Raw genomic sequence first — 25,536 nt, 5'->3', positions numbered from 1 at the left:
TAAAGAATTTTAAATAGAAAGCGTAATGACACACTGGTGAGTCATGGTTACTTGTGAAGTGTGTCACAAAAATTTTGTGACAAAAATAATAAATAACTGATGTTGATGAACGCTCTCTCCTCTGATTTTCTCTCTCTCTCTCTCTCTCTCTCTTTTTTTTTTTTTTTTTTGGTAAATCTGAGACAATTCAAGGTTATCAATAAAATTATGTCATTCTTACATCCTTGCATTCCTAAATGAATAGAAATCAATTGAGAGACAGCTAATGTGTCCCTGGCCTCCTCTGTCTCTTTTGCTGACTGTAGTGAGCCGCATTTCTAGACAGGCCACAAAGACATGCAGTGAATGTCCATCTTTGCTGCTCAGGGTTTCACTAAAGATGACTTGAGATTTTTTCAAAATCATGATATGCTCATCTGATTGTGTCTTATGTGAGTGGCATCCACCAGAGCTTTTTCGGGGGATCGAATTGAGAACTACCCTAGACATTAAATTCCAAGCCCTTTAGCATGCCATTGAGTGCCTTCTCACACCAGACATTTTCCAGACATGTTTCCAAATTCACAGTTGTTACTGCTCCTCAGATCCCACCTACTCTCTGCACTCATCACTGTTCTGCATACATGTTCTGATGTTGTTTTCCTTGTGGGTCTTCGGGCATGACTCCCTCTTTGCCAGGACCATGGAGACAGGGCATGGAGCTCCAGGCAAACTAGTCAATATCTCCTCAAGTTCTGCTCTGAAGTTACCTTACTTTTGAAACTGAGTTGTTACGTGCATGTTTCCTGAAACAGACATCTTGGCCTCCTACATTAGAAACTCTATTATTTTGGGCCAGTTTTCTAAGCATCAGTTTCTTCATCAGGCTAATGCTGATAATAATGCTGTCTACCTCAGAAAGTCAATGTGGAGGTTCTATCAGGAAATGAACCATGCCTGGGGGCTTCTTCTTTGGTCCTTCCGTGCATTTGGGTTGGTTAATATCTGCAGCTCATTCAGACAAGACATGGTAATGTCACGCTCAGCTGGGGTCAACCTCACTTTGCATCTCTCCAAAGCATCTAAACTGTGGAGTAAATTAATTTTCAGCAAGTTAGATGTTGTCCCAAGGTAGTTCTCTGTAATACTTTCCAGCAGGGAGGCTTTGAAATGCCATCCCTCGTATAATTAATACCTCGTACTGTGCTGCACCCATCGGCAGATGGATTTCTCCTTGCGCATTCAGACTTGACAGAGGTCAGCCATCATCTCTCTCCATGAGTCCTCTTGTGCGCTCGGCAAGCCAGCCTCTTCCTTTCCCTCCTTTCGTAGCCCTCCCCATCGCAGCCCGCCTCCTGGTCTAGCCAGATCCTTAGCTCACTGGCTGAACATAATTATGATATCAGGCTGGAGTTTTGAGGCTTGGAAAGACTCCACTGTCTGTTTAGATTTCATTTCTGACTAGAGTCATTGAGCCATCACATTGTCAAACATTCTACATTTATTCCTTCCAAACAGTGGAGGACACAGGAGCCTGGCTCTTCCCAACCTTTTCTCTGCCCGGCAACTCATTCCTGGGTTCTGTTTCATTTAAAAAATTCTCAGAAAAAGTGATTAGGGGATCCCTGGGTGGCGCAGCGGTTTAGCGCCTGCCTTTGGCCCAGGGCGCGATCCTGGAGACCTGGGATCGAATCCCACGTCGGGCTCCCGGTGCATGGAGCCTGCTTCTCCCTCTGCCTGTGTCTCTGCCTCTCTCTCTCTCTCTCTTTCTCTCTCTGTGTGTGTGACTATCATAAATTAAAAAAATAAAAAATTAAAAAAAATTAAAAAATTAAAAAGAAAAAGTGATTAGGATTAAGAGTGTGAACATTTATCAGTGTCATCAGCATCTTTGGTTTTCATGTCATCATTAGACCTATTCTGCAGATGAGGAAACTACATGGACAGAGGTTAAAATAGCAGTCCAAGTTCACATGGTTAGTAAGTGACAGAGCTGGGCTCCAAGCTAGGCTTACTCCAAAGCTGAGATCTACGCACAATGCTCCATCATCTCCATATGTCAGATGATATCTCCTTCAAGGCTGTTTTCAGATTCATCACTGAGGAGATTGCTGGATTAAACAGACTGAATCAGAAATATCCACATTGTTAGAGAAAGGGAGAGACCCCAGGTCCTTTGTCAGAGAGCCACTTCCCAGCCAATGATCAAGGAGCTTCACATCATCTCTTTCAGTGGCACCACCATCCCCAGCCCTGTTGTGAACCTTCCATGGCTGCTCATATTTTCTCCAAAAGCCACGAGACCCTCCCTTGATAGTTAAGCAGGATGATCTCGGCAAAGCTGACAAGATGTTTCCATGTTTGTTAAACAAGAACCATTTGTTTAGCTCAGGAGCATCTGTTGAATAAACAAGATATCTGATGTGCCATTTGCTCATTGGAAATTAACAAACCCTTTAAAAATGGCAATTTGTCAGGAGTTATATGAGGCAGAATTCATTCTCAGCAAGTGAACAAATTGAAACTTCCTTCCCAGGCTTTCTAGAATCCCTCAGAGCCAGTTGTGCAGAAAAAAAAGTTCAGTTTAATTCTGCCGTCATTAAGGAAAATATGCAGACAATGATGGGGGAAGAGAAGCAAGTGTCCTGTTAGGAAAATTGAAGGGTCCTGGAGGATGGATTCTCCAGAACAATTGGTACAAGCTTTTCCCCTTCTGGGTTGTTTCCTTTCGGAGATTGTAGGTCTCCTGAATGGGAGGCAGCTATTGCTTCTTCCCTCGCTGTTTCCAAGCATCGTTTGGCAACACTGTCATCAGCCAGCATTGTTCCCGAATGTGGCTTCCTGTGGGGAGGGATTGAAGGAGGGAGGGTTTAACTTACTACAGGAATAAAGGGGATAGGGAAAATAATAAAAGGAATAAAAAGGCTGTCACTTCTCTCTGGGGATGCAGCAGCTACTAGGGAGCTAACTAAAATGAAGTCTGGTTACAGTCCACCTTCCTTGTGAAACCCTGGAGCTTCCTAGTGCTGATCCATTTTTACTTGCTTTTCAAATGAGCGTGGTAGACTGGTGGCCCCAGCATAATGGACAGTGAATGGTCGCTAGCATTTATTAAGTGCAGGTGCCTTGCTAAGCACCTAACTGGCACTGTTTAGTTGTGTGCCCACAAAGCTCTGTTGGGACTCCCATCTAGAGATGAGGAAACCAAGGCTTAGAAAGAGTAGAAATGGAATTAAAATCTGTGCACTTTGAGAGCTCAGTGATTAGATCACGATGTCGCATTGCATCACAGAGTCTCTGAAGGTGCAAGGTCCCTGGGATCTTTGGTGTGAAGACTGAGAGGAGCAGGCTCTGGACTCCTGAGCCCTATCCTAGGTAGAAGCCTAAGTGTACGAGGTAGGAGCTTCCTGAGTTTTCTTCCTCAGCCTAGAAAAGTGCAGGCTGGCTTGGGGTTGATCTGCTATTCTTGCTGGGTTGCAATTCAAATTCTTTATATAGAGGAGGATTTGGGATGGGAGGGTGATTGAGTGAGGCGAGTTCTCGGGCTTTATATAAGTGGGTCCCTGGGGACTCTAGTTAGAAACTAAGGAATTAGCTGATGCTGGGCCCAGAGCAACTTGCTGCCTCATCTCCTCACATTAGCCTGCCTAGCAATTGATCTTGTAAACTTTCTGAATCAGAGAAATTAAAGATGAAAAAGGGCCTGTTAAGTGATCTTGCCCCCGCCCTAGGCTTGGCAGAATGAGTCCCAAGAGAGGATTCCAGAGTGTCTGGTTCAGTTTAATTTTAATTGTCCCAGAGGGTCTGACTTCTTACTCTTCCCCTGGGCAGCTCTTCTCCGGGTGGCAGGATGCAGGTGTGAGCAGTATCTTAGAGGATGATGCTGTCATCTCGGACTCTGTTTTCCAGGGCCTGAGAGTTTTCACATGTTGCCTCTGAAATGTGCTGGGGCCCCAGGGAGGATTATTTTGGGGGACAATTAAATAGCTCTACCCATAGATAATTTTTGCTGATTTCACTTGCTTTTCTTGTTAGCCAAGAAAATGTACCTACAGGAGATGTACCTACAGCAGCATCTATGCAGGTATAATATGGTGATAGGGGGTCATGATGGTCATGGGGGTCAAAGCTGATCCATTAGAAAGACCAGAAACACTAATGACTGGCATTTGTAGAGTATTCCTAAGCCTGCATTAGAAGTTTCATTCTGTTATCTAATTTAAGTCTTAAGACAGCACTTTGAGGTAAGTATTTTTATTATTCCTTGTTCAGAGTTGAGGATTCTGAGGTTCAGAGAAGTCAAGTGCAGGTCAAGGTCACTTAGCTGTTGGGTCTTGGGTCTGGGTTTGTACCCAGGTCTGTCTGAGCAAGAAGGGCATGCTTTATGCCACCACCCTCTGTCACTGCCTCATAGTAAAATGCACTGAACAAGGTTGGAGTGAGGAAGAGACACAGGTAGGAAGGGACCAGTGCTGACTTTGAATTGAAGATGGCTGATTCTCAGATTAGCCAGGCTTAGTTCTCAAAACCTGTGGCATGAGCTCTCTGTACAGGTCCCAAGTGTGGAGGTCTTGGGGTGTTTGCATATGTCTGCACCAGGTGCAGACAGAGGGGACATTTCACTCATCTATCCCCTGCTTAAAGAGTGATGCTGGGCAATAGGTGTTCAGTGCCTGCCACCAGCCTAGTAACTATAACTGGTTATTGTTGGTTTGTTGTGTAGCCCCTTCCAATAAGTCCTTGCGTGTTACTGAAGGAGATCCTCTCATTCATTCAATTGCTTTCCTTCAGCTGCTGTTTGCTGAGGGCCTGGGCATATCCATGGGCTACTGGTAGCTGATCTGAGAGCCCAGAATATTACTCAGTAAGGGTAGGCTTAAATGGGGGACTGTCTTGGATCCTGGATCCTGGGGCAGGAGTGGGATGCATGAGAGTGAGAAGCTACTGGCTGTAAAAATCAAAGAACTGAAAGAGGGGTTCAGTCAGGGATGGAGGGGTCATCAGAGAATGATCTGCATCACAATTTGTCCCTAATTTGTTCTAAAGGATTTGTTTGAAGGAACCAGAAGCCATACAATTTTATTTTTTCCCCTCAATGCCTTGTGTTTTGGGGATGTAATTTCACCTGTGTGGTGTCACTCTCTGGGAAGCCATGAAGTAAAGGGAAACTCTGTGGAGGTTAAGTTATGGAGCCCTTTGAATCCTCCCTCTTCTCCCTTGCTACCTGAGTCATCTTGAAGAAATCGCTAAAATAGCCTCTATTTCTGCCCTCACAATCTGTGGGCAGTGTATGTTTCATAGGTTCCTTCTCAGGATTAAATGATATAAAGAAATAAGTTCCCTAGAGCAGAGTAGCTAATTAATACATGTTGGTCATATTCTCACCTTCCTCCCTTTCTCCAGTCAAGAAAGGTGGCCTCCATGGTGCATCACATGATGTGCTCCAGAGCTGGGCCAATCTGAGTTGGACTTGAACCCAGCAACTGCCATTTATTAGCTGTGTGACTTACACAAGCCTGTAGTCCTGTTAGTAAAATGCAGCTAAAAATTGTACCTCCTTTGTAGGAGTTTGTTTGTTTCCTGGCTATTTTTTTAAGATTTTTTTTTTTTTTGACAGAGAAAGAGAGAGAGAGAGAGCATGCACAAGCAAGGGGGAGGGACAGAAGGGAAGGGAGCAGGTTCCCTGCTGAGCAGGGAGCGGGACGTAGGACTTGATTGCAGGACCATGACCTGAGCCCAACACAGACGCTTACCTGACTGCGTCACCCAGGTGCCCCTGCTTTGTAGGAGTTTTGTTTTAAGATTTTATTTATTTATTCATGAGAGACACACAGAGAGAGGCAGAGACACAGGCAGAGGGAGAAGCAGGCTCCATGCAGGGAGCCTGATGTGGGACTCGATCCTGAGACTCCAGGATCACACCCTGGGCCAAAGGCAGGCACCAAACCGCTGAGCCACCCAGGGATCCCCAAGAGTTTTGATCATTTGTTCAACTAACATGATTGAGCACCTGCTTTGTGGTAGGAAGTAAAATTACAATTGTGGGCAGGCAAGGCCCGCATCCTTCCAGAAGCTTACAAAGCAGAAGGGAGGCAGACATTATTCAAATGATCACATAGATTACTGTAAGTATTAAATAAGATCATAGACACAAAGCAAATATTAAAGGGACCAGCCCACCGTAACACAGCATAGTGCATACATACTAGCTATTGTCACATCATCAGTGGGGTGCTGTGTGCTTACATCCTCTCATGGGGTCTGCGAGAAGACAGATAAGATGATGTCCTGTCCCCTCCTGCATTTGCCTGTTGCCTTCCAGCCCATTTGTACTCAGGAACTCATAAAGCAGATGCCCTTTCCCTAACTACCTTTGCCCCCTATTAGGCCTGGGACAGCTGTGAGTAAGGCCTTCCCATGCAGACTCCGGGCATGCATGTCTACATTGGTATAATGTACCAGGATGTGTGCCCCTAACAGTCCCGAGGCAAAGACTAGGAAATTCTGTTTTTATTCTCTTCAGAGCTAAGATACAATTAAAAATGTTACCACAATAATTGGCAACATCCATTAACTTGATGAGAATTGCCAGAGGCAGCACATATTTCCCTTCTTCTGCACATTATTAGTCTATAAATACACCTGGTTCCTTTCTGTTTCTTCTCTAGAACTTCCACAGAACATCCTCCCAAGTCATCTCCTTTAATGCCCTTTGCCTTTTTTAATTAACTCTCGGAGCACTTGCAGTCAGCACCACGTAATCTGCATCTAATTCTGTGTGGTCTCGTGGCTTACCTGAGAGGCAGCGGGAAAGCCCGCAGTGCAGCAGAGCTGGGCTCAGGGGCAGCAGAGCCGGCTGGGAGCCCCAGCTCTGGCTGGTGATTTTCAGTGACCTCAGCATTCTGAGTTTGCTCATCTGTGGAATGGGAACAATGACATCTACCTCTCAAGACAAAGGCATTAAAATTAGGTGACAATGTGAAAGTGCTCTGCAAACTGTCAAGGGTGGAGAACCTCCTGCTCACCAATCCCCAGAGGCTCTTTAACTTGCCATGCCCTGCTCATTCCCCATGGAGGTGCAGGGCAGGCTGTCCCTGGCAGCACGGGGATGTTCCGAGAAGCCCCCACTGGGGGCCCTGCCAGTGAGAAATGGCACCTCAGGGACATCTTCAGTAGGACTTCCCTCTGCCTTGCACTGAACTCCCCTGATTAGAGAGGTTCTCCCTTGGGGGCTTCTGGGTGGCTGTCAGTTAAACATCCAACTCGGATTTCCACTCAGGTCCCAACCCCAGGGTTGTGAGATCAAGTCCCACGTCAGGCTGCACACTCAGTGGGAGTCTCCTTGAGATTCTCTCTCCCTCTGTGCCTCCCCCACCCACTCACTCTCTCCTTCTCCCTCTCTCTCTCTCTAAAAAGAAAAATATTCTGCATTTGGGGAATATAAATAATAGTGAAAGGGAAAATAAGGGAAGGGAGAAGAAATGTGTGGGAAATATCAGAAAGGGAGACAGAACGTAAAGACTGCTAACTCTGGGAAACGAACTAGGGGTGGTAGAAGGGGAGGAGGGCGGGGGGTGGGAGTGAATGGGTGACGGGCACTGGGTATTATTCTGTATGTTAGTAAATTGAACACCAATAAAAAAATAAATAAATAAATAAAAAGAAAAATAAAAGTCCTCCCTCAGAGAAGGGATCAGGGCAGGGTGAACAAGGAGGAACCTGACAGTTGGGTAAAATTGCTGAGCTGTCAGTGCAAAGAAGAAACTCATATGCCTGAGTCCTCCTCAGCTACAGAGCTAACCCAAAATGAGAGTCCAGAGACCAAGAGGATCCATGGGTGCCCCACAGCCCTGGCAGCCCTTGTCCTCGATTCAGTCCAGTGGTCTTTCTGATATATTGCAATGCAAATTTTTATTAGATACTCGCTACATAGTTCATGTCGAAATGAGTGTACTTGTGCATCTGTGTTGTGCACGTATGTGTACATGTGTGTGTCCATCCCTGGATGCTTGGTAAGATGCCTAGAACCTAGTGTGCACATTCACAAACTGTGTGCATCTGTCATTTTATTTTACCTTCACCAAGACCAAATGAGGAAGTTCTGGTGGTTTGGGAGGATAGGAGGTTTAGGGAAGTTAACCAACTTGGCCAAGGCCACGTGGGTAATAGGTGTGGAGCCAGAATTAAGATCTAAAACCTATGACTCCAGAGCTCCTGTCTTAACCCTGGACTATTGAGGAGACAAGTTCTTGTCCCCCAAACACATTATGAGTGATCAGTTTGATCAGTGGAATCCCAATAACCGTAACTGTGGCATCCCAGACTACAGCTTGGGAAATGCAGGGCATTGAGGGTTTTATCCATTTTTAATTGCTTTTGTTTCACTGATCTCTAAACCTTCAAAGGTCTATTTCTCTGAAGTTTTGTCCTGCCCCACTCTATCCATCCCTCCACTGCCTCCGGCCTCCTGGCCCTCATCTTATCTTCGGTGTCTGTGCTCGACACACAGGGAGCTCTTGGGAGCCACAGGGCCACACTGGTGGACCAGTAGGATCTATTTGTACTTCATCTATTTGTACCTCTCTCTTCTACTCACTTTTAAAAACCTACCCCTTTGTGGACTCCCATGCCACTCCGTGAACATTTTCATACAAATTCTATTAACCTACCTCTTTTCGCATATCATCCTGGGCTTCCAGAGAGCTGGAACCTCATCTTAGTCATCTTGACGTCTTCCTCCCATTGTCTTTTTAGTACTGGACTTGTAGTTGGAGCTCAGTATTTGCATATGAATAGTAGAATGAATAACTTAGTGTGCTGCTCTGCCCAGAAGAGACCCTGTCATGTGACACTGGGAATGATAGAGAAATATTCCTTCTTAATGCAAGTTTTTATGAAATTCCTGCCAACCAAAATGCCTCCTCCCACTCTTCTCACATGGCACACTTTGAGTAGTTTGGGATAGTTTGGTGTACACTACTTTCGTCCTGAGTTTGCATTTTGTGTGCTTTGGCTTGCAACCCTCTAGTGGCCATGAGTGTTGACTCAGGCCCCTGGTGAAGGATGGAGTGAGAGCATCTCAATAATCACCACCATTTGGGGCTTGTTCCAAGTTGTAATATTTTAAGCACATCCCAAAAACTGAAAACCAGAGCAAAATTTTAAAAAGCCCCGTCTTTTCTAAATAAACCAGTTTACAAAGGTTGTATCTGTATGAATTTATTTCTAAAGAAATAGAGTGAATATACCTCAGAAACAGACTTTGTTCGATGATGCACTCAAAATAAAGAGAATGTTACACTTTGGTTTGTAGGAACCGATTCACAGTTCCTGGGATGGTGGTTTTTTATGGCCTTCAAGCTCTTTCTTATTCTGTCTCCAGAGTGATCTCTCATGACCTCTGCCCAGAATTCCACTCCTATAGCTTGTCCATTTGCCTCACTGTGCCTGGCATTATGTCATCCCTTTTTTCTCTCTGACTTTCCAATCCCATGCATTTTTCAAGTCTAGCCCTTGTCTCTCCATCTCTATGAAACCCTTCATGATCCACCATGCCTTTTCAAAGGTTCCTTTATATATCACCCCATTAATACCTATTAGAGGGATAGTATACTCTCAGGAGATAAGTAGGGGTCTGAAGATGGGAGTTCCAAAATCAAATGTCTAGAATAAAGGACTTGACCCATTCTAGCTGACCACTCTGAAAATGTTGCGGTGTACTTGGACTGTTTTATAGGATTAACTGATCTTCTATAAGCAACATTTGTCTTTTTTGAGCTGTGTCATTTAACACCATCTTGTTTGGAAGTATATGGCTGTTCACTAGAGCTATGCCAGGCTGTAGTCACACATATGCAGCAAACACATGGGCCAAGTGGTGGGCTTTCTGGCAACTCCCTCAGTGCTCACACATAGTAGGTATTTGGTAAGTACTTGCCAAGGGATTACTGGTCGTATTCCTAGTTGTTTCAGTTACATTTAGATAAAGCCTCATGAATTATCACTGCATTAGCAGAATCAAGAAACCTCAGTGACCACAGCTGAGCTTCTAATTACTACCACCAGCATGTAGCATGGTGTTGGCTATGTTCCACTGAGATTTACTAGTTAAGTTAACCTCCTTGTCTGCTTGGAGTGACCTCTTGGTGTGTGTATGCTTTGTCCTGACACTGTTTCATGAACCTGCTAGATTTGGTTCCACACATCTAGAGCTTATAAAAATATATTGAATTAGACCATATTGGCTTTTTATTCCTTTTTAGAACATTTCTCTAGTAGGCAGTGTTATGCTTGTGATCCATTATAAACCCATGCCTTTTTATGTGTCTTAAATTTGCATGGAAAATATTTAGTTTACCACATGAGATGTTCTCTGATATTTTCTATCCCATTTCACTCTATTTGATAAAAAAATTGAGATTGTGATCCACCAAATACATTTTATGAACCACTAATGGGTCATAGCCCATAGGTTGAAAGACACTGATATAGTAGTCAAGGTCCCTTCCTGCTGGGAGGACCAGCATGCTGAAGGGACAGTAGTGAATCCAAATGTGAGAAGGCCCAGTGTATGCTGAGCAACTTTTATCAGGTGTATTGGTAATGACCCTGTGGCTGTAAGAAATAGTAACTAACTTGGGTTAGCTTAATGAAAGAGAGAGAGCAAGAGAGAGAGAGAGAGAGAGAGAGAGAGAGAGAATGAATGACAGACAATAAATGAATTATTAGGATTTAGGAAAATAAATGCATTCAGATCCTACAAGGGACTCTATTCCAGATCTCACAGAGTGGTCTTTTTCTGGCTCTTATTTCTGTTCCTGTCTTCTTTCTGGCAGAACAGCTAAAAGTGTCCAAGACAAATTGCTCCAAGTCTTTATGTGTAGTCTCTCGAACCAATCCCAAAATCTGAGAGAGAAATATGTTTGACCCAGCTTGGGTTGGGGGTCAACCCCTAGTCTAATCAGCTGTAGAAGAGAGATGGGGCCATATAGTACAGGCATGGTCATGGGAGTCTGCACCTAGAAATATGTGAATATGAGAGGAGGTGGGGATTATTGGTGATGTGAGAGGAAAGCTCCCACAGTGCCCCCTAGGGGGGACCATGTTCGTTTGAGCTGGATGAGATCCATCTTTTTGCTGCCCTAGCATTTTCACAGGAAGATCACATTTGTCAAGCAAATCAGATGACTGTGTTTGACAGATACAATATTGCTTTGAGGATAAATGGTAAAAAAAAAATAGCAGCATAATAATATATAACGAAGACTTTATTCACTTAATTGCCTAGAAATTAATTAAATGAATGAAATCTGCTTTACCATGTTATGGAGTTATTTTCAACATTTACCTTATATACGCTGCTGGTGTTATTGTTCTGATTTGTGTATTTATTCATCTACTCAGCTGATATTTTAAAAGGAAAGAGCAAGGCACAGTGTTAGGCACTAATGGAAAATATGATTTAATCAGCTCTAGAGCCTGTATTTGAGAATGGCACAATCAAGAAAGAGAAAAGATTCAGGCCCACGAATAACTGAAGAAGGAACAAGACAGACAATGTTTGAATCCAGGCTCCATCTCCTACTCACTCTGCACCAATGGTTAGGTAATCTGACATCTCAAAATCTCCATTTTCTAATCCAGGGGAAAAAAAATATATATATATTTTAATTAAATATATTATATATATGTATGCGTGTGTATATATATATATATATATATATATATATATATATATATATATACCCAGTCTCTAAAGCTTGCTTAAAGATTGAGATAACATTAAATTGGTAATTCAATTCTTGGTCCATTAGGCACTCAATAAATATTAATTGTACTTAAAATAATGGGAACACTATAATAGTAAGTACTATATATAGTGTTAAGTGTTAACACCTGCCTCTCTCTTCAAAATGTTTTATGTGCATTTAATTCATTTGGTTCTCATAAAAATAATGAGAAGAGTGCTATTATTATCTCCCCGTTGTGCAGATGAGACAATTGAGGCACAGAAAGGTTAAGTAAATGGCCTATGATTCCACAGTTAGTACATGGTAGAGCCAAGACTTCACCTCAGAGTCTGATTCCAAATTTCTATTCTGACACATCAAAGGAAGCAGTGTTTCAGGATGAGTTCATGGAGGCCGTGTTTTGAGCTCTAATGAGTGATTCTCAGCTCTGACTGCACATTTTTATCACCTGGGAACATCTAAAAGCTATTGATTCCCGAACTATACTCTAGGCTAGTGGTTCTCAGAGTGTGATCCCTGACCATATTACGATATCATCTCTGTATTTCCTAAGAATCCAGATTCTTGGGCCTCACTCCACACCTCTCCAATCAAATCTCTGAGGGTGGAGCTCCAACATCTGTTTTAACAAGAAGATCCTGATGTAACTAAACTGTATAAAATCCATTGCTCCAGACCAATTAAACAGGACTCCGGGGGTAAGGCTTGTGTACCAGTATTTAGTATTTTTAGAAAGTTTCTCAAAGAATTATACTATTCATCCAGGGTCAGGAGCTTTCGTGGAAAGTAGGTAGTGAGTTGGGCCATACACAGGGAATATGCAGAGTAGAATGGAAGGAGAAGTCCAGTGGACAGTCAGCTTGAGCAAAGACATAAAGGGGGAAAATGTGTGAATTGGAGAAGTCTGTTGAGATTGTTTTGTAAATTTAAATGTCTAGTTGAACATTTCATAAAGCATTTATACTTTGACCTTACCAACTGTTTTACCCTTGATCTCTCTCTCATGCATCCCCAATGTCCAATTTTCTTATTTCTAATAACAGGTTTGCTCTGGGATTCACATCCACAGGGAGAGGAAAATGCACAAAAGTCTAGCCTGCCACTTCCCCATGGCAGTTAAGTGTGTAGGGAGAGGCTGGGCTGAATGAAGTTCCAAATTGGAATCTAGCCACACCATACAAACCAGCTGTGTCTTTGGATGGTCGGTGAGGCTCAGTGTTCTGTGAAGGGGTTGGACGAGACCAGAGTGTTAAAGTGGCTGCATCGTGCTCTCAGGCACAGTTGCGTCTGGGTGAGCCACTAACAGTTCCTGAGAAGTCCCTGTTTGACCTACTTCTATATTAGGACATGGAGACTGCCTTTGAACAGACACTTTAGTTGCCAAAAATATGTTTGAAGGTTACTTGACCTTTTCAAGTGTTCCCATCAGTAACACCTGTAAGTATATGGTTCTAGGTGCAGACGTGGGTTCTTCTCTGGACGTGTGGCTCTGGTGTTGCTCCTTATTTCCTGTGTATCATGTGTCCTGGATCCTTGCTCAGAGCTCAAAAGGACTGTCAGTTTTGGTGAATAACATGACCCTTCCTCTCAGAGTTTTGCATGATCCTTGTGTGCTGATGTTGGGCTTATTAATTATTATAAAATTAAATATCCTTGAGAGGAAACTACCTCACACATTTTTCATGCATGTATAGATTTTTTTCTCCCTTTTTAACACCTGTTGAGCAATCCACATGCTAAACACGATCTGGGGCCCAGGCAGGAAAGTGAGATCTCTTTGGGCCTGAAGAAAGGTTTGTCTTTGAGACTCAAACATGAGCTCCAGGCTCACAGAGGGCCTTACAAAGTTTGTCTGACTGAATGAAATTGTAATCATTCATTCATCAAATACATATTGATGAGCTACCATGTGCCAAGCACTGTGATGGAAAATGTCAAGAGAGGATCCAGCAGAAGCCTGTGAGGTCAAGGATTGTGTCCCACGGGCAGAATGAGGCAATTGCAATTCAGTATGATGGTTTCTATTCTGGACAGGAGGGCAGGCTGTTACAGGGATCCTGAGCAAGGCTTGGTCCCTTGGTTTGTGGTGTATGATCCATCTGAAGAGGGGGAAAGGTGCTTACACTGAACTTCCATAGCAGGGACTTTTCAGGTCCAGTGCCTGGAACAATGCTATTATTCAGCTCTCCACAAATGTGGAACTGAGGTCTGAGGGCAGGAAGGAAGGCAGATTAGTTTATCCTGCCCTTCAAATAAAAAATAATAATAGCTAAGTTGTGAAGAATGCTTTCTATGTTAGTCAGTGTTCTAAGTGTTTACTACCTAGCTCATTTAATCCCATAATTCTGTCACATCAGTGTCATGATCTTCCCATTTCACAGACGAGGAAGCTAAAAGTCATTGTTGGCACACGTATGTAGTATGTGATGGGGAGTTTGCAGAAGGGGGCCTGATCTTACTTCTTCTCCCGAGGAAGAATGGGAAGGTTCACTGGAATAGATTGGTTTGTCCCCAGTCATGGGTGTTAAGTTTCAGGAGTACCTTGTGATAAGAGAATTAACTGTTGAGGAATTTTTACGTATCTATAAGGGTTTGCATAGATCCATACCTGTTCTTGATACGGTTTTGTTCTTTTTTTTTTTTTTGGGGTTTTGTTCTTTTAAATTCTGTTTCATGGTTACTTCATTAAAACCAGGAATACTTGTCACTAAATAAAGGCACTACCGATGACTTGTTTTTACTTTGCATTAGTAGCAATACACATATGGTTATTTCTCTTTTAGCATCTGATACATTTTAGAAACTTTCTGGTAGTTTCCCTCCATGTAACTTCAATGGGATGCTTGCAAATTCATTTTTACTTTGTTGCAGGCATTAAGGGCAGGGAGCTTGATGTTTCTCATCTCTGGTTCTGCACTGGGTACAGCACCTGGCCTTCCAGTCCACCCTGGCCTCATGTTGGTCCTGGGAATGTGAAGGAGCTTGTGTGGTTGTGATGGAAGAGGTGTCGGGGGCCAGGATTAACCTTCTTGGCGTGCCTGAGCAGGCATGCCTCTCATCCCCTCCCCTATACTCATGGCAATGCCATCGTACCTCTTATGTAGTTTTGGCTTATTCCATCCTCATAGACCTGAAGGAGACTCAAACCCAAACACACATTTTCTTTTCCTCAACTGTATTTCTCTTTCTCAGGCTTCTGCAAAGATCTCCATTTATTACTTCTCTATTATTGGCCCAACCTCTTTGTTCTGTTCCCAACATTTTCTTCTTAATGACTATCACCAATAGGAGGGACTCCTGGTTCATGAAGTCTTGAATCAAAATTTTCTTAGACACTGTATTGAAAATGTCCACAGAGTGAGTGCATGTATATTTCCTACATTGCTACCATAAAGGGCTTCATAAGGGAAGAGGGAGGCAATGGGGCAAGATGGTTCTGGTCCTTGATTCTGGGAGAGATAGTTGTATGAAGACCTCTCACCAGCCAGGAGAGGCAGCTTACCAGGAAGGTTAAACTCCTAGCTCAAAGCCACCTGCCTGGTTGAATCATGGTTTTGCTGCTTACTCAACTGTGTGCCTTTTGGTAAATTGCTTCATCTCTCGATGCCTAATTGTACCCTTTTATTTTTTTATTTTATTTTTTTTTAATTTTTATTTATTTATGATAGTCTCACAGAGAGAGAGAGAGAGAGAGAGGCAGAGACACAGGCAGAGGGAGAAGCAGGCTCCATGCACCGGGAGCCCGACGTGGGATTCGATCCCGGGTCTCCAGGATCGCGCCCTGGGCCAAAGGCAGGCGCCAAACCGCTGCGCCACCCAGGGATCCCTAATTGTACCCTTTTAATATGGAAAATATGGAGAAAAAATGATTCAAGGCTCATAGAATTGATATAAAGATTCAAGATTAGCATTTACATATAAAACAAGGCCTGACACACAGTACTCTCACTCTCAGTTGTTATTATGTGACTTTAGGTACATTACTTAATCTCTCTTATTATCCCCATTTTACCATGGATGAATATTCAATGAATGGTATGTTTCTTTTTTCTTTTTTCTTTTTCTTTTTCTTTTCTTTTAGAAATGAATGGTACCTTTCTTAAAGAATCGTTTTGAGGGTTAATTACATAATGCATTTAAAACACCAAACACAATGCCTGACATACGAATGTCCTTATTACTATATACACTTTCCCCAAATTTCCACAAGTTTATTCCTTGCAACTTCTGCCTACCCTCAGAAAAATCACAAAATATCTACAATCTAGGATTTCTTTGCTTGCTGTGTTTGTGTGTACTTTTCTTACATTGGGCTTTTAAAAGTGGGGGCTTTTGAGGCTTTAAGATTAGGGATCTGATTGCTTCTACCTGATGATTATCAGAGAGTTTCCTGATAAAGTGATTGTGGCCCAGGATAGCAGTAGTTCATGGGCATCTCAGCAGTGGTAGGCCTAAGTGAGAAAGGGAAATCTTTGTGTGCTGATTGTTGCTGCCTTGTTAGAAGGAGAAACATAGAGTCCAGACATTAATTAAGTGCACCCAATATGGCACTGGTTCTCAACTGGGGCCAGTTTTGACCCTAGGGAATGGTAGGTATTCTCTAGAGATCTGGTTGTCAGGCCTGCAGCGAAGCTGCCGAGTCAAGTAGAGGCCAGGGATTCTGCTAAATACTCTACAATGTGTAGGATTGTCCCCCACAGCAAAGAATTATCCAGCCCAAAATGTCACCAGGGTCAGTGTTGAGAACCCTCTGGCTGATGCCAGCAGTACTGCAGAAAGTAGGCAGTGGCATTCCTGTGTGTGTTGGAAAAGGGCAGGAGTACTCTCCTTACCTACAGCACTCACGTTTTTGTGCTCCACCTCTGACCAGCTGAGCAGCTGAATATCTTCTCCTGTGGACCCAGAGACAGAGCAGCTTTGAAGTGCAGTTTGGAAACCCTCACATTTAATCTGAAGGTATGCCTTATCTTGAGCTGTGTGTGGTAGTAAATATTGGAGAAAGATAATTAGGGTCTTGTCCTTAGGAAACTCACTGTCCAGTTGGTTTTATATTAATAAGAATCATTGTCTCTGTAATTCATGGCTTAAGCAAATACAGAAACACACTCACAGAGGTATGCTGTGGGTTTACGTGGATAAACAGACTGCGATGTTGGGGTGGAACTAATAGACAAATTGTATTAGGGCTCTCTGAAGAAACAGACCAATAGGATATGGAAGAAACAATAATATATGCAAACAGTCCAATAGGAGCTTGGGGGACAGGGAGAGAGAGAGATTTATTAGAAGGAATTGGCTCATGTGATTATGGAGGCTGAGAAGTCCCAGAGTTTGCATTCTACAAGTGGAGATTCATAGTTATTGGTGTAGTTCCAGTATGAGTCTGAAGCCTAAGAATCAGGAGAATCAGTGCTCTGAATTTCTATCTGAGTGCAGGAGGAGGCCAATTTCCCAATTAGAAAATATTCAGGTCGAGTAAGTACATTCTCCTTTTACTCCTTCTTTTTGTCCTGTTCAGGCCTCTAACAGATTGGAGGAGGCCCATCCACATTGGGAGGGCAATCTGTTTTATTCAGTCTACTGATTCAGATGTTAATTTTTCCAGAAACATACTAGAAGACACATCCATAATAACATTTAACCAAATATCTAGACACCTCCTGGCCCAATCGAGTTGACACACAAAATTAACCATCACACAAATGGATTCAGATTGAAATACTTTCCAATGGCATCTAGTTGCCACCTTCTATCTCTCAGTGCATTTCTCTGTTTGTGTAAATCCTCTACCTCCACATTTTGCATTTTGATGTCACAATTTGCATCTGTTTCCACATATATCCATTAACAAATGAATGCAATTATAGTTAATTTAATATTTTTGTCTTTTAACCTTCATGCTGGACTTATCAGTGATATATCTACCACCATTACTTTAGTGTATTCTGAATTTAACTGTATACTTACCTTTACCAGTGAGTTTTATATTTTTTTTTATGTTTTCCTGTTACAAATTAGCATCCTTTTGTTTCAGCTTGAAGAACTCCCTTTAACATTTCTTGTAAGACTGATCTGTGTAAGGAGCTACCTCAGCTTTTGTTTGTCTAGAAAGGTATATATCTCCGTCAATTTTGAAGCACAGTTTTGCTGGGTAGAGTATTCTTGGTTGATTAGCAGGGGTTTTGTTTGTTTAGTACTTTGCATATATCATCCCACACCCTTCTGGCCTGCTAAGTTGCTGCTGAAAAATATCTAATGATAGTCCTAATGGGGATTCCCTGGGATATAACAAGTGATTATTCTATTGCTGTTTTTTAGATTCTCTACTTGTTTTTAACTTTTGATGATTCAATTATTTTTTTTAAATATTTATTTATTTATTTATGATAGACATAGAGAGAGAGAGAGGCAGAGACAGGAGGAGGGAGAAGCAGGCTCCATGCCGGGAGCCCAACGGGACTCTATCCCGGGTCTCCAGGATCGCGCCTGGGGCCAAAGGCAGGCGCCAAACTGCTGAGCCACCCAGGGATCCCCATGATGATTCAATTATAATGTATGTTATGTGGTTCTCTTTGGACTCATCTGTTTTGGTACTCCCTGGGCTTGCTGGTTCTGGGTGTCTATTACCTTTCCTAACTTAGGGAAGTTTTCAGCCATTATTTCTTCAAGTAGGTTTTCTGTCCCTTACTCTCTTCTTCTGGGACCCCTACAATGAGAACTTTAGTCCACTTGATGTTTTCCCATAAGTCCCTTAAACTATATGCACTCTTTTTCATTCATTTTTTTTTTTCTCTCTCTCTCTCTTTCTCTCTTTTGCTCCTCAGGAGGAATTCCACTTCCATCTTAGAGTTCACTGATTCTTTCTTCCACTCGATCTAGTCTGTGGTTGAACTCTTCTATTGATTTTTCTTTTTCCATTTCAATTATTATACTCAAGATCCATGATTTCTGTTTGGTACTTTTTAATATTTCTATCTGTTGAAATTCTCATTATTCTCATGCATCATTCTTCTGACCTCAGTTAAGCATCTTTATGACCGTTATTTTGAATTCTCTATCAGGTAGATTATTACCTCCATTTCTTTAAGATCAGTTCCTAGAGATCTATCTTGTTCTTCTGTTTGGAACATAATTTTTTTCTGTGTCCCCCCCCCCCCATTTTCCTTGACCCTTTGTGTTGGTTTCTGAGCAGTATATAAAAGAACCACCTTTTCCGGTCTTGACAGATCTCATGTAGGAGAAGAACCTCATAGACCAGCATGACTGAGCTCTTAGCTGTCTCTCAGCTCTGTGATTATTGAGGCCTTCTTTATTTCTTAGTGGCTTTTAGCAGTTGACTGTCCCGTGACCTGGCAGTGCTGATTGCCATCACTATCTGGATACAGACTGATGAGAAGCTGCATCCTAGGTACAAGTTGGGAAGGTACATAGTTAGGTTTTCAGGGAGAAACTGGGAAATGGACTTTTTTGCCAGCTCCCTCAATGCTGGGCCCAGGTGGGGAGCCACCAAGGGTGGGGGTGCCCATTAATAACTGTTTCTTTGCTGGATGCAGTCTTGCTAGTGCCTCATTAATGCAAGGCCTGTTGACTACTAGTGCCAGGTGATCTTGAGGACCATCCCTTGTGTGATAGCTGCAAGAGCTGGGGTGCCAGATATGTGTATAATTTCCTTTTAGGGAGATACTGGTGACTTGATTTTATTATTGGAGCAGGCTGGTGGGGAAGTGTCTGTCAGCTTCCCCAGTCCATGAGGAGGATTGTGGATAGCCCCCAGATATCTGCTAAATTAGAAGCTGGGCCCTCAGGCAGTAGCTTTTAATGTATGCAGATAAACACTTTTTGGGGAGAGACTGGGAGATAGGTGTTTTTAGCTTGTTGCCTCTGCACTGAACCTTGGGGAAGTAGATGGTGAAGAACTCTTCTTTGATTGCTATAGTCCTCTGGGACTCCTAAATGAAGCCCTCTTGGGCAATGTGGGGAACCATCCCCTGGGCAGCAGCCCTTAAAGCTGGAGTGGGGTCATGTGCACAGCTCCTTCCAAAGAGCTACTGGCCACTTGGAGTGGGCTACAGAGACAAGATTGGAAAGGTGATCCTCTCGGGGGAGGATCATAATCAGCTCCTTGAAGCCTGCTAAATTAGAAGCCTAGCCCTTAGGCAGCAGTTTATAAAGTCTGCAGATAAAGCCCTCTAAGGGAAAGATGGGGAGAATGTGTATTGAGCCCTGGGGCAGTCCCTGCAGGGATCACTCGAGCACCATGAAGAATTGCCTCTTCATTTGCTACAGCCTGGTGGGGCACAGGCCCCATTGGCTTTCAGAGCTAGGCGTTTTAGGGACCCATTCCTCTGGTGTAGGCCTTAAAAGTTGTGAAGCTAGATGTGGAGACCAAACCCTTTGCTCCTAAGTAAGAAGCTGGCAGTTGGAGGTTCCCTCCTGGATGTGTGGCACTGTATGGGTGAGGGGGGAGGTGTTCATGGTAAGAGTGTGTCTCAGTCTTTTCTACCTATTTTGATGTAGGTGTTTTCTCATTCATCCAATGCATAGGAGTCACTCAGCTAGTTTCTGGTTATCTTTCAGAGAGAATTGCTCTGTATATAGCTATGCATTCAGTGTGTGCATGGGAGGAAGGGAGCTTAGGAGTCTCCAGTCCTTCCATTTTGGTCTATTATCTCTGTTTCTTTCTAAATCTCTGTCTTTCTGTCTGTCTATCTTTGTCTCAGCCACTATCCTCATATCACTGTTTCTCCTCCCTGTCTCTGTGAGACTCCTTGTCACAATGCCAGTTCTTTCTGTATTATATCCACATCATTCCTTTAGACCTATTCTTCCTAACAGGCTGGAAACAATTCTCTCAACAATTTTGACCTGGTGAATAGAGAGGAAAGGCAGTTCTTTCCTACCAGCTCCAGTTAGAGAAATCCCAAGGAAGTCCTCTGTATTGTCCTGGGATGTCTCAATCACCATAGCAAAGATATGTCATGATCATGCCGGATCATATACCATCCTAGGGGTTCAGATGGATTGGCTACTGTGATTGACCTCCCTGGACAAAGCACATGACTTGTTGGGTAGAAGAGGTCTTTAAAAGATGGAAGGGTTAGAGGGGTATTAAGATAGCCAATCAAGGTAGTGAACCATTGTCCACTCTAGGGAAACAAACAATAAAAATAAAAATGCTAGCAGATATATGATCTGGATTCTGAATTCTGTAGAAGTCCAAAGGAGGGAAATCAGCATGAGCTAGAATGACCAGGGAAGGCTTCCAGGAGGACTTGATTCATAATTTCAACCTTAAAATCTATATAAGATTTTATATAGATAGAAGGGAATGAGGAATCCTGGATGAGGGAATAGTTTCTGGTTTGGTTTTTTTGTTTGTTTGTTTGTTTGTTTGTTTGTTTGTTTGTTTTGGTGGTGTTTGCATTTCTTTCAGCTCTATATGTTCTAGAGCATAGCACTTGATAATCAGAGTTAGGCTTAGTTGTTTATGGTTGCAATTCTGCACATTCTACCCTGCCATTGATCTTGGAGGAGGATAGAAGAGTAATACCTGAGAATCCTCTTATCCTGACAATACCAACTTACTTACAAAGAAAAAGGAGACTGTGAAACACAGCAGAAGTCCATAAAGTCCATTCTGGTGCCCTCAGCCCTCTGTGGGTCTGACCTCAAGTGAGTTTCACATTGAAATTTTGGCATTATCATAGGAACCTGGGTGTTTATTAATTCAATAATATATTAATAAACACATTGGTAGCCCCCGATACACACACACACACACACACACACAAGGCACATAAGTGCCAGGGATTCCAAGATAAATAGACAGGATCCTACTTTGTTAAAGTTTATATCCAAGTACAGAAGACAAGTTAAATGGCGTGAGTGATGTGATTGAGCCATGCAAAGCAGTGGTTCAAACATTTGGCTATACATGGAGATCACTTGGGAGCTTTAAAAAACTACTGATGCTTTCATCTTATCCCCAAAGGTTTTGACTTCATGGGTCTGGGGAGGGGCTCAAGCATCTAGATATATCAGAGCTCCTCCAGTGGCTCTCCTGAGTAGCCAAGTTTGAAAACCACTAAGGTAAAGATGCTATGGAATCAGATACAGGACTCTTCAGCAAGATGAAGGGTGAAAGGGCTGTTGGAAGCGTTAGCAGGGTGAGCTTTGAAGAAAGGGTTAGAGTTAGCTGGAGAAGAAAGGGGGACAGGGAGACCAGTGATATGAAGGACATGGCAAACAAAAGGGAGATGAGCCAAATGGAGAGGAATTGTTCTTCACTTGATCTTAGCCAAAAGGCCGAGAAGTGATGAGAGGAATTGTTCTTGGCTGAGGAGTCGGTAAATCTCCCTAGTTCTTGTCTTGTCCCTGTGTGACCTTAGACAAACAGCAACATTCCTGTGTCTTGGTTTTCCATGCAGTCAAACCTAACTAGTGATACCTGCTCTCATTCTGCTCTCAAGCCTTAGGGGTTTGCCCTGAAGATCAACTCAGGGGAGCAAAAACTAAAATGTAGTATTTCAATGATCATAAATGAGCTTTTTAAGTAACAGGTTTTAGCCATTCAAAATATCATTTTATTTGGACAAATAAAAATCACTTTGGGGATCCCTGGGTGGCGCAGCGGTTTAGCGCCTGCCTTTGGCCCAGGGTGCGATCCTGGAGACCCGGGATCAAGTCCCACATCGGGCTCCCGGTACATGGAGCCTGCTTTTCCCTCTGCCTGGTCTCTGCCTCTCTCTCTCTCTCTCTCTCTCTCTCTCTCTCTGTGACTATCATAAATAAATAAAAAATTTTTAAAAATCACTTTGTTTTTCCTAACATCTATCATTTGCAACCCAGTTTCATAAAGAGAGTGCATTGATGCCATGTGCCCCCTGCTGCCTGTTTTCTACGCCTTCCTTCCCTCAGCAGAGGTGTCAGATACTGAACTCTGCTCTAATGTAGTAATGGCCTCGGGGCCAGGGAGAAGTATAGAGATTTATGGTGTGGAAGATTGGGTTTTGAGTTCTTAGGTCTGTTTTTCATAGATTTTTCTATTTTCTTGCTGTCTGGGTATCAGCTGTTGATTCTCACTGTTTTAAATTCTACTTTTTCTTTCTAACTTGCCACTTCTTACCTCTTGAAGACTGGAAAACCAGAAAGCCCCTCTTAGAAGGATATTTAAAACAAGAGTAAATAGACTGTAAGAGCTTGCCAAGAGAGTGGATTATGTGATCTCTTCAGTATGAATGTTTTAATGTCTGTGTTGCCTCTTTTAGCTGACTTTTTGGGTCATCTTCTGACCTGGATATCTCACATAAGAGATGGCTGCCTGGGCTTTAGGTGTGTGAGGTCGGAGGCCCACAACAATTAGTTTGTCAGGATTCTCAGCCATCCTTCTTTTGGCTCTTGGCCATAGACCCTTAAGGTTTCCCACCCTGATCACTGGGAGAATTTTGTTCTTGTCAGACGAGATTTCAAATGTTTGTCACCAGACATTCTTTGTTTTCCGGGCATGTGGGAGGAAGGGCAGACAGCCTCAAACTCAGGAGGACAACAGTGCCCTGACACAAACAGCCAGAGTGGAGGCTAAACCACTCTCCCCAGAGGACAGAACAGGGTAAGGAATAGAGCAGTCCCAGCAGGAGGGCGGAGTGGGACAAAGTGCCAGAAGGAATCAGGTGTGGCAAGATGGGAGGGTCAGTGGTGGGAGAAGAAGGAAGATGGTGAGGAAGAGGGAACTTAAGTGCCATGTGGTGGAAAAAGGTGAGGACAGAGGTTTAGACCTATATCACTGTGGACTCTAGACTCCTTTATGGTTTTTTGTGAGAGTCCCTGACTCCCTGACACCGTACCAGGACTCATGAGTTGTGAGCATTACAGGTGACTGCTGAATTGCCAGGCTCAGTGGCCAGACTCCGTGGGTCCTCTCTTGAGAAAGTGGCTTTCTGAGTAACAATCATCCCTGAATGCTTTCCCACTTTGTCATCTGCTGTCCATGTGGTCACTGAGCTTCTGTGTCTCCTTCCTTCCCCAGGTCGGTGGCTGGACTGGATAAGGAGGCAGACCTGGTGCACATGGAGGTGCGGACTGCAGACGGATGTGAGTGCTGACACGCCAGCCTAGGCCAGAGGAGATCTGCCTGCAGGTCTCTCTCCGCCCCCAATTTGCATTTTAATGGCTTGAGAAGATGAAAAGCCCTGAGCTCCATTACTGCCATATCCATCCTATTTCCCAGAGTAGGGGGAGAGGCCTCTGGTCCCAAGGGAGATGTTTCATGGAAATAAACCCTCAGTAATGAATTTTCTGGGGATGTGAGTTAATGTGATGAATTTTGAGGCTCCTGTTAGTAATTTCCTGGCATCTTCAGTGTAATTCGAATAGGGATGGCTATAGCTCATCACGGTATTTTGCATTCACAGGGTGAGTTGCAGGGGCTGCCAGCTTTAAAAATGAACCCTTCTTATAGTCAAGCTTACCAAAAAAGCAATTTTTTTCAAACCTGTTTATTCATTCATTCGATAAATATGTAGGGGTGGACCCTGTGTGCCAGGCATTGTTTTAGGCCCTGCAGATATAGTGGTGAGCAAACCTATATTGTTCTACAAACAAGCAGTAGAATCCCAGGATCTTGAACACGTGATCCCTTTGTACATTGTGCACCTGCATACATCTTGCATGGAATTTGACTGATGATGTATCATTTTGCACCATTTTAAGCATTTTTTTCCCAGAGTTGATCATATTACTATAAGGCTGTTCTCTACTCAAAAAAATCAGCTTAAAATCAACTTAAAATATATGAAATATGTGAAAATATGTGATCAATGTGAAATAGATAAAAATGTAATCAGCATCAATCAACAGTAGAGCCAAATAATCTATGGAAACAGTAGTGATGGGGGAATGCAGAAGAACAGGTGCCTGATTATGAGTTGGGGTCTTGGATTCTGCTACCCACCAACCATAGGGTCTGGGGAAATGTCCTCTGATCTCTGTGCTAAATCCCTGCATTGTCTGAGAATACTTATTCATCCTTGCCCTGTCCACCTCATAGAGTTATAGGCTGACCAAGTGGAGAGGGATGTTATAGAAATTCTACAACATACAAATGTAAAGAGGTTCAGTTTTAACCTGGCTGTGAGTGTTGGAGTATCTTTCCAGATACATTAACTAAAACTGCATGTGCTTTGTCCAAGAGAAACCTACTGTTTTTGATACCAAACACAGGTACATGCCAGAAACATGCATTTTGGGGAATATTTCATTTGCTTTTTTTTATTTTGTAAAAGGGTTAGAAGATAGCCAGCAACTGTTGTTATATGCCTGGCTGCTGAATACTCAATTTTTGTCTCTCTTTCTTTTTCTGTGTTATAATTTCTGTTTTTTGATCCTTAACTGTAAGTCTCTAAAGCAGGCAAGGAGGTGGGATGGTCCATACTCTTAAAAAAAAAAAAGTTTTTTAACAAGAAGAGCTATTTAAGATTTAGAAAAATAGGGGCACCTGGGTGGCTCAGTTGGTTGCATGTCTCACTCTTGGTCTTGGCTCAGGTTGTGATCTCAGGGTCATGAGATCAAGTCTCTTCACTCAGTGGGAGTGTGCTTGAGATTCTCTCTCTCCCTCTCCCTCTGCCCCTCCCACTCACTCATGTTCTTTCTCTCTCTTTAAAATAAATACATAAATCTTAGAAAAAAGATTTAGGAAAATAATACCACATATTCAAATTCACTGATCATGGGTAGTGAAGCTTGGGTTCAAAATTATATTATCTGACTCTTACTGCTGAGAAAGAAACTGGGGGAAGAGTGAGATATAGGG

General features: G+C 43.0%; 1 protein-coding gene across 2 annotated transcripts in view; it reads left to right on the top strand.

The window, feature by feature from the left end:
- Positions 1–25,536, top strand: part of SORCS3 (sortilin related VPS10 domain containing receptor 3) — a 586,644-nt gene that overhangs the window by 405,269 nt on the left and 155,839 nt on the right. For both annotated transcript variants that reach the window (XM_077877720.1, XM_077877721.1), the window contains exon 6: positions 23,755–23,819. In XM_077877720.1, the coding sequence (XP_077733846.1) occupies positions 23,755–23,819 (65 nt within the window). The remainder of the gene's footprint in view (positions 1–23,754; positions 23,820–25,536) is intronic.

The sequence above is a fragment of the Canis aureus genome, chromosome 29, assembly GCF_053574225.1.
Source record: "Canis aureus isolate CA01 chromosome 29, VMU_Caureus_v.1.0, whole genome shotgun sequence".
Taxonomy (NCBI): domain Eukaryota; kingdom Metazoa; phylum Chordata; class Mammalia; order Carnivora; family Canidae; genus Canis; species Canis aureus.
Note: the sequence above shows the minus strand (reverse complement) of the source record. Positions and strands in the feature narration are given on the sequence as shown.